Below are 14,963 nucleotides of genomic sequence, written 5' to 3' on the forward strand. Positions count from 1 at the left end.
CCCCATAGTGCAAACCATTTCAGGTACTTAACAGCATTAGTGATCTGCAATAGAAGCAGGCACAACAGGACACGTAGGTTACATTGTATGCTTCCCAGATTTCCACCTGGATGAGCGTACATCTTAGAAACAGGTTTGCAGCGCAGATTTGCACAACTCTCATTCTGAAGCTCTTGCATGGATATTCTGGATGATTGCCTCAAAACAGCCCACTCCCACCAACATTCCGCACACGACGTCTGTCTGCTCGAGCACTCCCAGCCAGGGAACACGGAAGGAACAGGAACACAATCCAAGCAGGTTACTTACGGAAATCTCTGTGGGCAGTCTCAAACAAAGGTGTCGGCGGAGTGTCCCCAGATGGAGGGATTTCCATGGAGAAAGCAGTGAAGTGGTCCAGTGAAAAGAAGAGCACTATGACCTGTTTAAACTTCAGGATGTGTCCAAGATAAATGCAGGGTATGAATATAAGGTTATTTCTTCTTGTATCCACAGCAGCACTTGTATTCCATGGTAATGTACAGAGAACAAATGGCAAAACAAACTCTTGGCCTCACAGTAACATTGTTCTGTTTGTTGTCCCTGGAGACCTTCAGTTAATCTTCATCTGTGGGTTTGGCCAGAGAAATGTACTGGTGAACCTCCCTTCTCTGATTTCTCTATGCAAACTAAAAGCTTCTTGAGGATTCATTAACTCTTTATTTCATCATTTCGTGTATTTCAGGGTAGTCATTTGCATTTTCTGTACCACCCAGCGGCTTTGTAAGTGCAGAGTTATTGGTGAGGTCTCTTCCCAACTTGCACATGTTCCAGAGCAGCGGTCCTAAAGAAAGAGCTGGTCCTACAGCGAGGATAGACAGCTAAAACAGGTGCATTGGACCTAGCTTGGCCAGACCTGGTCTCTCTCAGCCCTAGAGTTTTCCTCCTTTTTTCACATTCCCTATTGGGGAATGGAAAGCAACTCAAAGGATTTGACTACATCAAGCCAACTTACCAAAACTGATCAGTAAGCAGAATTGATGTCATATGTTTTCAAGAGTTCATATTCAGCTAAATGCCTAAAATTAGGTTTAGGCTTTGGTGAATGACAAGCAGCTTCTCCAAAAAGGCAGTCCTCCTGTGAGTGCTGAATATTTCTCAGGCATCCCCAATTTCCACACATGCAAGAATCACTTTGCCATTCATGTCCAGGTTGCAGAGAAATAGGAGCAAGCCAGGCAGGTAGGCCTGTGTTTCTAAGGCAAAGTAACCTTGAGTTCTTTAACTGAGAAAGAAAACAAGTTTTCACTTGCTTCAGTCTTGCCTTCATAATCTACTGCAAAGCTGAAATCTGCTGCTCCTGAGAGCTGGCATGCAGGAGGACAGAGCCTGACACACGTGGCTGACCGGCCATCCACCCAAGCACCCCATGCCCCATCTCCACAGCACCCAAACATCTCTAATGCACCAGCAGCTTCCCCCTGGTTCAGGCATTGAGCTCTAGAAAATACAATTATTTCAGTCCAAATGCTCAGGTTGCTGAACCACCTGTGGCATGTTAGTTGTGAAATAAGGATGATTGATGAGCAGCGTACGGATCATTTTAGAGGAGATAAACCAGACATTCAAGATGCTTGTGGCAGAATAATTCAGAGGACATGATAAAATGCCATTGCATCCCTTGAGATGAAAGGCCTGATTCTCCTCTCACCTAGGCTCTGCATTGCCTGTGAAGCCAAACCTGTAGTAAAATGGCTAGATAGGAAGAATCTCCTCCTTGGATGTCAGTAGGACTGCACTGGAGTGAGGATATCTGAGTCACAGACCTCAGTAGCCTCTAGCTGCCCAGGAAATCCACCTCATTCCCACAGTGAGGACCCTGCAAATCCTTGGAATATGGGAGCTTCCAGGCTTCCCAGCATAGAGGGAGGAGCCTGGAAGCCCTAAACCAAGCTTCTTGTTTCCACTGCTGCTTCTGGCAGGGAATCCCAGACTTCTGGGATCTTCTACACACCTAGATAGGTCCAAGTCTCTTCATGCCATGTGAGCAGCCCTTCAGACTGCAGTAACAAGCATCCAAGCCTCATATGCTGGGTCATGGATATGGAGCCTTCCTCAGAGCAGAGAGAGAAAATGAGGTACCTAAAGGCTGGAATTCAGGCACTAATGGCTGTGAGGTCACCAAGGAGAGGAAAGAAGGGAAGCAAAACAACATGAAGGGAGCTCAATTTGCCATAAAAATCATAGACAGTAATACAAAATCTTTTACAAAGATTCCTTCTGCCTCAGAGTTCATGCACAGGAAGAAATCTGTCAAGACAAACATACCCCAAGAAAAGACCACCTGGGAAATGTTGAGGCAGTTGTGCCCAGTCCCCTCAGCACATTAATGTCAGGTCAGTGAAAACAGGGCTGGACAACACTTCTGCTTATAAAAAGGTCAAGGCTATTTTCAACCAGCTGCACTTGGTATGTGAAGCAGCTCCAGCTCATCACATTTGTCTGCCCATAATGCTCCATCCCTATGGGATTTCAGAATAGCTGCTTTGACCAGAGTCAGTAAAAGCAAATAAATCTGTGTTTTTAAAAAGAGCTGTGTAGGAAACTTGCCATGTGCAAGTCCAGAATAAACAGGAGCCTGCAGAAAAATTGTGTCTGGTGGTTGCCACATAGAAATAAAACCTGGGAATGAATCACATGGGACAACCAAGGAAGGAAGAAATTACCATAACTGAGACTGAAGAGACTCTCCACTCCACAGTCTCACACTGCAGTGGGAACGAAGCTGAGAGGGATTTAGCTACAAGCCTGAGCAGTGAGTGTGAGGCCAGAAGCGGTGCCTCTTGACTTGTCTGGAGGCAGAATCACTGCCAGGTGCTCTCATGACTTTCTATTGTATCCCAGTGCTACCCACAGCCAGGGAGACAAGCAGGAACCAGCTCACCCTGCCTGTCTCCATGTCAGTGAAAAAAATAGGGATACAGTGCAGAAAATTGACACCTAGGCACAAACACCTTCCTCAAGCCCCTCATAGCACCAGGGTGGAAGATGGATCATTACTAATAAAAACAGAATGTTTTGCTTTCAAAATGGTCTCAGGGAGTCAGAGTCTGCTGGAGCAAAAAGCCTATTTCATGAGAATTTAGCAGGGGAATAATTTAATGGAGCTCAGATAAAAAGCAGTCACCTGGAACTCAGATTTAGAAGAATTTTTTTTTTTTCCAAATTACTGGTTTGGAGGTTGAATAAGGAATATTCATCTGATTTCACTTTTCTCACACATTTTCCCTGATGGGTGCACTAATGAACTCTAAACTGTATAGAGAAATGCTTTCAGTCCATCCCCACACCTCCCAAGGAGCAAATTCTTTATTAAAAACTAATGATTCTCTTTTTTGAAATTAGCATCTGCAAGTTTGGGGGCAACTTCAAACCTGGTATAAAAAGGAGCAATTCCCTTTGCAATGATTAGGACTTCCTCCTTCTCACAAAAATCCCGAGGGCCTCTTAACTTGACTGTCTTGATTAAAGACGGGCTTAGCTTCAATTGGGTAATTGCTGTGGTTTGTTACTGCTAGTTAGAGCAGAGATTTCCTGTGCTGTATCTTGGCCAGGCAGGGCTGCTTCCCTTGCACCTCAATTCAACCCTCCTCAGGGTGAACTGTTCGAACAATTACAGGTCACATATCATCAAAATACAGATGAATATGTGTACATCCAGACAGTTCATTCTGACAGCATTGGAGGAGGCAGCAGGTGACACACTATGATGAAGTTGTAGGCAAGTAGCTACAAGACCTAGTATGAGGGGAGACTTAGCTGAGGATAAAGCTCAATAACACACATTTTCTTGAAGCCCTTTAGAGGGATTTGGAATCAACTGTCAGTGGATGAGAAGTTAATGTCTTTGCTTGCAGTTAGGACTGCAAAACCTGGGGATGTTCATTTCTGTTTGCTGCCTCACAATCAAATGGTCTCCAGGTGCTTTGTGAGGCTTTTTACAGTGATTTCCTGACTCAAACCAAAGACAGAATTACAAACACAGCATTTAAAACTGAGCGAGAAGATAGGAAGAACTAGTTTTGGGGTTAATTTTATATCCAGTGGTAACCTCTTTGGCACCATTTATCATACAAGAGATAATTTCCCTGAATTTGCTCCTCAAAAGCTCTTTCTAATTGAATCAAGCAGATTTACATTATACCAACTGATTTTCACTTTAAGCAGGAAGTAGGGATTCACTTAAACCAGTGAAAAATGTGGACTTGCAGGGGAAAGGAATTGAGAAGATTGTCTTTATATAAAGAAATCAGAGAGAGAATGAAATTTCAGCATCATTCAAATATGTCAAAGATTTTAGTTGTTGTAGATAAAAAAATCTGCAAACACATCATAAAAGCTTACAATTGAAATAAAACATGTCAAAAACATTTTGACTGACTCAGGCCATATTTTTCATGTTTTCATTCTTTTCGAAATACAGCCAGTTTGTTCTGCCTCAGGATAGGAGGATTTTCTAAATCTCAGACATTCTGGTGAGGTGGAAATGTGCATCTTTAAGTCCCTAAGACTTAAATTTCCAGATCTTCTAGAGAAACTCCACTGCCAGTGCACTTTCCTTCCATTTCTGCACCTCACTAATTGAGCACTGGCCCAGACAAACCACATGCAGTGAGGCAGGAAATTGCCAGTGAGTGGTAAAACTTGTTTACCCTGCCTCAGCTGCCTCTTCAGTGAATGTAGCTCATTTTCCAGTTAGCCAAGGTCGAGCTCTGGAGTTGTGTTTACTGTTACGGAAGGGCAGGGCAAAAAGGGTGGCTATTTGCCACCTGCATGGGCCAGATATGCCCCACCTGTGCACCCTATCCAGCCCTCCCTCGCTGGAGCAGACTCTAAGATACCTCAGCTATGTGCTGGCTGCCAAAGCCACTGAATTTGCAGTCAAGGCCACCCAAAAAAACTGCCTGTGTGACAGATATCATGACTGCTGGACACAGTGGATTCAGGTGGTTTTAAATGGGGAAGGAGCCCAACTCATTTGAGCTTAAAGCTCAAAGGCAACCATGCCAGAGCAGAGCCATGGCTTGCTAAATTCTGCTCTACAGCCGTGCTATTGGAGTACTTGGTCACTTGCCCTTTACAACAGATCCTGATGGTAGAGAGATTTTCCTGATGTTGGTCAGCCCCATTCACACAGAACAGAAGACTCTGGTCATGCAAATGAAAGCTATGGCAGATGCATTGGGTGGCTGCCTGAGGCAGTTGGTTTTCATGTGCAAGCCAACAAGGGGCAGCAGGTCTAGCCAAATGGCAGGATGGCCAGACATAGCTTAGATGACACAGTAAGCAGCTCCTCTTCTCCATCTGAGGCTGGATAGATGGCCTGGAGAGAGGCAGGTCTACATCACTTAACACCGTGCTGCATGACAAGTCACAAAGGGCTTTCTTAGGCAAGAACCGTTGAAGGCACCAGGCTCCCTGCCTGCTTACAGGTAAGGAAAAACCTTTGAGACCACTGGCTTGGACTGCACAGCTGTATCTGCCAGTAAAAGCTGTGTGTGCAGCACCTTCTGCTCTTCCCTGGCAGGCAGCAAGGATGAAAGTAATTTGACATGTGATGAACCAAGGTGAGCCAGAAATGGGAAGGCAAATGAAAGCCAAAACCAAGACAAAGGTCAGGCTTACACAAAGCACCAGAGCCAAGCACCTGCCCCAAAGGATATGATATGAAAAGTCACTCCTAGCACTGAGTTGTCCATGAAATAAATACTCTTTGGCTTCAGGGCATGCAACAGAAGCTCAATGAATCTTTTGCTCCCAGCATGAAGCTGGAGAGTGCCTGTCCTCTGAGTCACTCCAGAACCATGGTGATGGGCTATCAGCTGACAGATGGATTTGCCTCTCTGTTCTTCAGTATGTGAAAGGCCATTGATCCACAGATTCTCGTTCCCTGGTCTTTTTCCCTTCCATCAGCTGTGGAAGCCTCTATGCTCATTCTAGCCCTGCTGGGTAAGGTAATCAGCCCTGCATTTCGCCACTGGTAACAAGGTACAGTTGCACTGTCTTTCAGCAGCAATCCAGCAGCCCACCTAAAATGAGCTACTGATTCCTTTTGACTTCCCAAGAAATAAACAAGCAGATATCAAAGTCATGCCCATCTGTCATTGACTGCAGAAAATATGAGGTAAGAGTGTCTGGAGACACAGGTCTCCAGGACAAGGCAAACCAGGCTGCTATACCCATCCTATCATTATTAGGAGAACCATTTGACTAAGCAACTAAAGAAGGTGCAGGCCCTGCTCAGGGAAATGGGTATTTCTGCAAATTTGATCAGGCCTGAGAAGCCAGATCATGGCTGAATCCATCCCTATTGGTTGAAAAGGAGGCTGTTTCTACCATAGGATCTGAAGTTGCTCTGTTAAGAACTGATTTATGAGGAATCTTCCATTCTGGCAAACATACAAGGCCTAACATTTAAAATGTCTGAGAGGCCATCACAAACCCATCTCTTGAAACACTCTCATGGCCCTTCAGGCAAGGAGCAGTCAGCCTGAGCTGACTTACTGTCATCTTGCTAGCCATAAAAAAAAAGAAAGGACCAGAGATAAAAAGGCCAACAATAATGTAATGCACGTCACCACCTTCAATTAATGCTGCACTGAATCTGGCATCACCATTTCTCTCCTTTTGCTTGAAAATTGGAATGATAGCACTTTGCAACCAAATTTCATGAGTTTACAAAACAGCAGTCAGATGGGAGGGTGGCTTGAAAGAAAAACACAGGGCAGTGACTCCTATCTGAGATGGGCCAGGCTCAGGACCACAGCATTTTCTGCTGTGCAGCCATTCACATAGAACAGCTGTCCCTAGTCAGGCATGAGCAACACATTGCATGGAGCATTCAAACTGAGTTAGGAGTGTTCTTGGTTCAGAAGAGGACAGCAAGGGACTCTCCAGATATTAAAGGAGCAGAAAGGATCATATTTAACATGTCTGTCTAGATATTCAACTGAACAGATTCTCCTTGGAGCCAACAGGAATTACAGTCCTGATAAAAGGAAAGGAGTGATTCTCAGATCAACCACAAGCATAAATCCATCTAGTTTCCACAGAGAGGCATGATGGGCATCTTTTGGCTGACCCAGACTCCTTTAGCTGCACTTAGAAAACAAGAAAAACAAAAGTTCTGCGTTGGAAGCAGTGCAAGTGTGAGCAGCCACCATCGCTGGTCTGAACCAGTGCAGTTTGGAAAGAGTCATGTGGAGTAACAAGCATGTCCTTGACATGAGTACTCATGAAATTTTAGCCCAGAAATATCTCACTGATTTCTTCCAACTTTTTAAAGCAACATTGTCAAGAGAATGTAAAAATAAAACTGGTTGCCCTACATTTTTGGTACTGCTTGAGAGCATCCAGCCCAAAGCAGTGTTTGTCACTGTATCACACACAAAGGCACAAAGCCACTTCCCTGGTCTTCCTCACTTCTCCTATACCTGGTCACAAGGCAGACCAGGACTGAGGGATGAAGACAAGGCACAGCTGAGGGAGCCTGGGTCTGACACAGGAGCAAGTCCTCAACCTCACACAACACGATTTCTCTTTCAGACTCCATTCACCCACTGGCTGTGCCTCATACTCCAGAAATGTTTCCCCACCATTCTGCCTTCCAAATTCCCTAAGACATCCATACAGAAAACACCCCACCAGATTTTGAACACCCCCCCAGCCAATTTTTTTCTTTTTCAGCTGCCTGCCAGCCCCAGCAGAGCAGAGCTGCCCATTTGCAGAAATCAGCACTCTAATCCATTGACCTTTTCAAGATTGTACAGGATTGTCTATTTCTTATCACCATAACCTATTTTAAGTAATCTTCTAGATGTTCAGTTCATTCTTCTCCTTGCCTAAGGAAATATAAAAATTTACACCTATTGTAAAAGCATGAATAAAAGCTGATTGAGGAAAGTAGAGACAATAATGTGCCCATAATACTAACAAGCTCACTTGCACTGTATTTCTCTTTAAAGGAAGATTTGTCTGATTATCAACAGGGTGTTGATTTAGACTGCTGCTAAAATTACCACTGTAAAAGTAAACCCACTTTTATTGCATTAGTACAGAGAACAGTTTAAACTTTTATGTCTGTTGCTAGGGGGTGACCAATCTCTTAATTATCAAGCCAAAAAGGGTTCTGTGGCAAGAGATGATATATTTAGTGCATTTGGGATATTTTTTGAGGAGGTTAAAATTTACAAAATAAAAATCAACAAATCTTTTTTAGAATAAAAATCAGCGAAGTTGGTGACAGAATCAGGTATAGAATTCATGCCATTCTTAGATCAGGCTGTTTGACAAAGCCAAGTGAGGGCAATGCTCTAGAATGTAAGATTCACATTAACTTTCCAGCTGTGAACAGACTTATCATGTGACTGCTGTTATCTTTTGGGTTTGGTAAATGTTTTTTTGTGCTGATATTGTGCAATTTTTCTAAATATGACAGTGAGAGTATGAACTACATGCCCTACTAAGAGCCAGTCACCTTCAGTGATAACTATATGCATTTTGGTTACTCTTTACACAGTTCTCAGGTGACCTGATAGTCGAGATGTAGAACACAAGTTTTCTTTGGCAGCAATGTCACCCTCCTCACATTCATGCATCCCTAATCTCAGTTCTCTAATGGGTAATCATGAACAGCAAAGGAGGAGAAAGAAGAAAGTTCATGTGCATTCTGCAAGGTCTTTGCTGTGTACACTATCCTAAGAAATAAGCCAGGAAGAAAACATTTTATATGAGCAAGCAGAGAGTTGCTTGGATCTCCCAGCATCCAGGCGCCATCAATTTCTGCTAAGTGGAAAACATTAAAACTGGAAATGCATCTGGAGATATTCCTCCTTTGGTTTCAGCACACTCTGTATTGCTTCAGCCCTTGCTCAGTGTTCCAACTGTTCAACAAGAACAGCAAGATCTGCTCTGGCCATTGTGAACACGGTGGCTTTGGGACTGTTTTTCCCTCATTCAGCTAAAATCAGAGTGGCTGGACTATGGGCTTTTCAACCCCACATAGCTCACAAACAGCTCAGCTGCAGCTCCTCTCCAGGGCTATACCCTAGTCAGCAAGGACAGGGAGTTGGCAGCAGGGCAAGAGGGCAACATGAAAAATACCAGTTGGAACCACTTTTGTGGATCATTTACAGAAAACACACATAAAAATGAAAAGCACATTTAGCTGAAGAACATTTCATCAGTCAGAAAGTCACTTGAATGCACTGATGAGGAGCACTTTGGAGAGCACTCAGGATCCAGCTCTTTTCAGTACAGCTTCATTATGAGATTTGCATAGACTTGCTTTCCAGTTGGGTGATGTTGCTGTGTAGGAGCATTGGTTTGAGTGACTGATAACCCTGGTGGTGCAGCCTGGGTGGGAAGGCTGCATGCTTGAAATGGGCATCACAGGGACTGCCTTTCAGACTGCCATTATAGACCAGACCTTCCCTGAGAGAAACTCATTGGCTAAAACATTTCCAGTAAGATCATGCAGATTTAATGACTGATCAGAGAGATTGCTAAGATAACTCCCTCACCAAAGTAACAGACTGTATAAAAGAGAGAAAATCCTGTAATTCAGCCCATTTCAGTGCACGAGAGGTGGCACACAAAAGGAAAATCAGGATATTAAGGTACCTTGGCTTCAGTTCTCAGCTTTGTCTTATTTTCCTGTCACGATGGGCAAATGACTTGACCTCTCATAACGTCAGTGCCTCAGTTTTGGAATGGGGAAGATTCTGCTGCCTTGATTACTTGGCTTTTAAGCAATTTGAGTGAGCAACCCTGTGGGGGTTTGTACTGTACCTAGCTAAAGAAGTGAGGGCTTTGGAGGATCGATGCCGCGTTTGTCCCTGCTGGGTCCCTCATGGATTGCTCAGGCGGTGCTCTGCCAGCACCCACGTGTGCACACAGTCTCACCTTGGCAGGTGGTTGTGAACAGCCGCTCACACACACCCACAGTGTGTGCATGAACTGGGGACAAGGAGGCAAGAGGGGCTCTCTGCATGCAATTCCAAGGCGTTTAACAGCAACACCCCGAAGGGAACACAGGCAAGAAAGAACAACAACTGAAGGCCCGTGCCCATTTTATCCTGAAAACGCCCAAAGGTGGGCAGAGCATCCAAAACCAACGTCTGAGGGCCAGGGGGCAGAGGCAAGGTTGAATGGCATAACAGGGACCAATGGGAAAAGGGATTGGAGGGGGAGAGGGCCAGTGGCCAGCAGAATCTAGACAAAGGGAGAACTTTCTAGCACAGTGTTGTAAGGAGAGACCACTTTTAAGGCAACTTAAGGGGTGTAAAGTGGACTTAGCCACCGCAACACCTAACACATGCTCTTTGTGGCTGTTTTGAGGGGAAAAGCTCCATCCTTTATTTACTATTGTAAACACCACTAATTAATAATCACTGGAAGTTTTTCATTGAATCTCTATAGTTCAAGAGGGGTGTTCTCATTCCCAGGCCACAGAAATTAATAGAACAGACTGAATTCCTCATGCCTTCATCAAAGGACTTCAGCTGGGACATTGGCTGTCAAGGTTAAAGGTTTTCCACAACCCTTCGAAGGCACTGGCATTGCCTGTGGAGTCTTCAGTCCAAACAAAAGAGCAAAGACCCTTCAGGTCTTTTGGGACTTAGAGCAAAAGAAATCTTGCTTTGAATTGAGAAAATCTTTAAAGAAGGGACTTCAGACCTATAGTGATAAAGGAAATAAAAAACATCTACACTGACAGCTCCAGTTAGGAGCAAACAGGCACAAAAGACTTTGAAAAACAACCAGCCTTTCATCTTCAGTAGCAAGCTCAACAGCTCTGCACCAGCTGCTCTGTAAACAGTATAGCAAGGGAAAGAAAATCATTGGCAGCAGATGCATTAAACATGGCAATGTCTTCAGATGACATATTTTGTAAATTTCCACCTTAGAAGTTATGCCATTTCTTAAATCTGAAAGATTACCTGCTGTATAGCAGCAGAGACATTCTGCCAGGCAGCTGGGCAGCTTCATTACCCTTCTTTCTTGCCAAACTTCTCATAATGCAGGTAGGCAGTTTGGCTAAGGTGGGATGTCAGGTGACTTGGGTTCATCTCCTGAGTCTGCTTTACATTTTCTGAGGGACCTTCAGTAAAGCACTTCATCTATGGGACCTATTTTCACCTGGAAAAGAAAAGTAATTATTCCTTTGTCTTAAAGCAGTCAGCGCTTTATAACGGTCATGTGCAACCTTTTGACTGTGGATCCATGAGAACTTTTTCAGGAGACAGGTAGACACCACTTGGGAAACTAAAATCTGTTAATAGAGTGATTTTTCCCATCTCTGGACCACATAGGAATAGCCCAGGAGCACCCAAACGTGCACATCACAGGCTGAACTTACTCCAAAGTGAAAGCTCCTAAACATCAAATAAGGGAAACTTCAGCTTAGACTTGGTGTAAATTGGACTTAATTTAATTAAGTCACGTCGTGTGAAATATAAACCACTCTAAGCAGGGGGTTAAAAGAAAGCACTTGGAATCACTATACAGTATTTTAGATGCTGAAACAGTTACATATGCTCAGCATCTATGTAGATGTATGGGGAGGGATTGCATCCTTTCATCGGTTTGGTTATTGGGATCTATTAAAACTGAAGTGTCACTTTCTCTTCACGCTGGAATCTATTGGGATTCTGGTCACTTAAACTTCCTCAACCTTATTTTGCTGACAGAAGAATAAGAATGCCAGGCATTTCCAGAGTGCACCAAGGCTTAACAGTAACATGATATATTTAACATATCTATACTGTTTAAAAACCACTACAGGTTCTTTAAGTAACTGACTGCCTTTGCAGGGAAGCAGCTGAAGATTGTTCCTGCAGCCAAGTTCACTCTGCTGATGGTAGCTCAGAGTCATCATCAACAGTGAACAAATGCTACTCAGCACCTGACACCCCCTGCAGCTGAGCCCTAAAATGCCCCGTTGCATAGGTCACAGCCCCCTCTCACCTGGGCACTTGACAGTCCCATGAAAGGCACCCAACACTGCTTAGTGGGAAGTGTTTGGGGCTCACATCTGTCCCTTGGTCTTTGCCAAGGTGTCATCCAAAGATTTCCTCAGCAGGAAGCCTTTGCCAGCTCCTCCACTTCTGGCTAACTGGCTGTTGCTATACCAGATGCTTTCCCTTCCATCAAGCATGGATAGGTGACTTCTCAGGAACTGGCTTGAGAAGAGCACAGCTGTCTCAGAGTGCTAAAATAGGCACTTTAATTTGTTCTCCCCGCTTTTGACCAGTGAAATAACATATGGGCATCTGCTCTCTGCTTTAATTTACTGCCAAGCAGCCCTGGGGTTTCAGGAGACAGCATTTGGTGATTGCACTTGTAAGAATCCTGAACACTTGTCCAGCTGGTATCTGCATACTTACTAACCACTCCAGTGGGGAACAGCAACACTGCATCCCATATGTTCTCAGGTCTGCACCTCGTGTCTTACAGCAGGTAGCACTGGTGGCTCAACCCTACACACAGCACTTCAGAGCAATTTTGCTGGCAAAATCCTTTAGCAGCTGAGTTGCTATTCAATACTGGGGAGACAGGAGCAGGCTTTGCTCCCACTCAGTTCAGCATTAAAAATCTGATCTTCTTTCCTCAAAGTTGACTCATGCAGCAAGCATAGCCTATGGAAAGCCAGTGCTTTACATACCTTGTTGTGGTGGGTCCTTAGGACTCGACTTGAAGAGTGTCGTTTAGCCAGAGACATGACATTTTCAAAGGGGGACCACGGGCTGGCTGGTATAGAGCTAAGCTTAAAAAGCCCTGGTGCTGTCTGGACCTTGTGGAGATCCTCCTTCCTGTTTTAAGGGAACAGCATTAAGAGGTGTTGTCACATGGCCAGAGACAGCCACTACTTTAATGGCAAAGGCAAATATCCTTCTGCCTTAGTCTCAAACCTCCTTTCTCGCTCTGGCAGCAGCAGCCCCTCAGGCAGTGACAGCCATAGTGACACAAAAACTCTTACTCACCTCCTCCCTCCCCATGGTATTATTATCCTGATATAAAAAGGGGAAACTGAGGCAGAGAGCAAGGTGGCAATTTGTCCATGGCTGCTCAGGGCATTGCAGACAGTCAGGAGGCTACATGAACTGCCGGTCTGTGGGCAGCATCTGTTTGCCTGCAGCAGCCTCAGGAAGCCAAGCTCTGCAGATGGGAAGATGCTTTTTTTGGGTATCTACATGAGGTCTGAAGAATACCAGGGTGACCAGACCCTGATCTGCAGCAGGGTTAAGGACCCCTGTCAGTGCCTGGCTTTCCCAGGGACAGTCAGCAGGAACAGGTGTGTTCCCCATTGCCTTGGAAGCCCCTTCTCCCAGGCAGGCAGAAAGGGAGGTCTTTCCCCTGCTCCCCAGCCCAGCCTGCTTCTCACCACAGCACAACTGACCCCAATTCAAGCTGCTGACACTTATTTTCAGGGTGTTTCAGAGCTTCGTTATTTGTGAATGCCTTTTTGTGTAGCACCATTGGCGCTAGCACAGCCTGTTCCCAGCCTGTTCCAGCAGCTCCCCAATGACTGAGGTGACAGGCTCCAAACAAGACATGGGCTCTGAGCAGGTCCTCAATGCGGTCAGTCAGAGACAGCAAGCATCCTGGTGGATCTTCCTCCCTTTTCCAGTTTCGCCTCCCTGTACACAGCCTTCAGTTTCTGCTCTCCAAGAGCTCAGTGCAGAGACTGCTTGGTTAAAAATACACATATACATTTTTAAATCCCCAGCAGCAGGCTGGGTATTGACAAACTGCATGACACTGGTAGGAAGGCAGCAGAAATGGCTTCTGGGACTGGTTTGTGAGGATCAGATTAAAACAGACTAAACATCTATATCCCAACTAAGTAGTGGGCCTGCCAGGCTCCGGGCAGGGAGCTGGCTGCACACATCAGGGAGATAAATGCTACAAGGAACAATCCACAATATCTGCACTTACTGTGAGAATCCTATATTCAAGAAAGGGAGGCTTCTCCAGTGGGGTTGCTGCATAAACTGGCAGCCAAGGACCAGTACCTGAAATGCTCACTGCCCTCTCCACATCCCACCTATAGATGCTGCCAGGCTCAGATTAGGGAAGAGGCCAAGGTATGTCCTCAATCAACTTCTCAGCACAGAGAGCAGGTGGTGAAGTGATGGGTAAGCCAAACAAGAATAACTAAAAAACCCAGCATTACCAGGATAGATGTGTGTCCACTTTGATCAACAGCCTGCCTCCAACTGCAGCCAAAGATGTTCAGGGGCAAGTGACACAATCCCAACTGCTCCTCCAGCTCTTCCAGCTTCTGAGTTTGTAGCTCAGGTGCTTCTCTTGCAGAAGAAATTAATGACAAAGAGAACACCAGGTGGGAGATCAGAGCAGAGCAAAGTCTCCCGAGAGCTGAAAACCTGCAAAAGCATGCCAGGTGAGTGGTGATGCTTGGGAAGAACACTTATCTCTGTGTACAACCAATATTCAAAGGAAAACAGCTGTGACCTGTGTGACAAGCCTTACTGGGCATCTCAGTCTCTACAACATGGCCAGTACGACATTATTCTTAAAGATACTTCACATTTGAAATTATATCAAAGCTTTAGGCAGCATGCTTTTCCTGTCCCATATAATTTGGAGAATCCCCTCTTAGCAAGCATGGCTAGGAACACTGCACAGTATCTCCTTTCTGCAGGGTCTCATCCAGGGCAGTGGCTCCAGCAAGCAGAGTCTGCATTTTGACAGGGTTGTTCTGCTCCTGCACACCAACACATACCTAATCCAGCTCTGCTGCCTTTCTGTCAAACCCTCGCTGTATCTGCAGGCACAGTACTGCTCCCAGACCTCTATTTACAAGTCACACCTTCTTCATTGCCAGAAAGGGAATTAATTTTTTCCCACAACAATAAACACCATTTACTGAATACTGAATACAGTTATCAATTTTGTCTAGC

At 45.0% G+C, this 14,963-nt stretch overlaps 1 protein-coding gene across 2 annotated transcripts in view; it reads right to left on the reverse strand.

Moving 5' to 3' along the window:
• Positions 1-11,043, reverse strand: part of SLC15A2 (solute carrier family 15 member 2) — a 72,874-nt gene extending 61,831 nt beyond the window's left edge. Inside the window, exon 1 of one of the 2 annotated variants that reach the window (XM_042041562.1) lies at positions 10,980-11,043. In XM_042041562.1, coding sequence (XP_041897496.1) covers positions 10,980-11,028 — 49 coding nt within the window. In that variant the 5' untranslated portion in view covers positions 11,029-11,043. Of the gene's footprint in view, positions 1-309; positions 484-10,979 lie in introns of those variants that run through there. The other variant, XM_042041558.1, reaches the window with a different exon arrangement.
• Between the last annotated feature and the right edge of the window lie 3,920 nt (positions 11,044-14,963).

The sequence above is a fragment of the Corvus kubaryi genome, unplaced genomic scaffold, assembly GCF_017639235.1.
Source record: "Corvus kubaryi isolate FWS band 111438036 unplaced genomic scaffold, C.kubaryi_AGA036_p1.0 37396, whole genome shotgun sequence".
Lineage (NCBI taxonomy): Eukaryota > Metazoa > Chordata > Aves > Passeriformes > Corvidae > Corvus > Corvus kubaryi.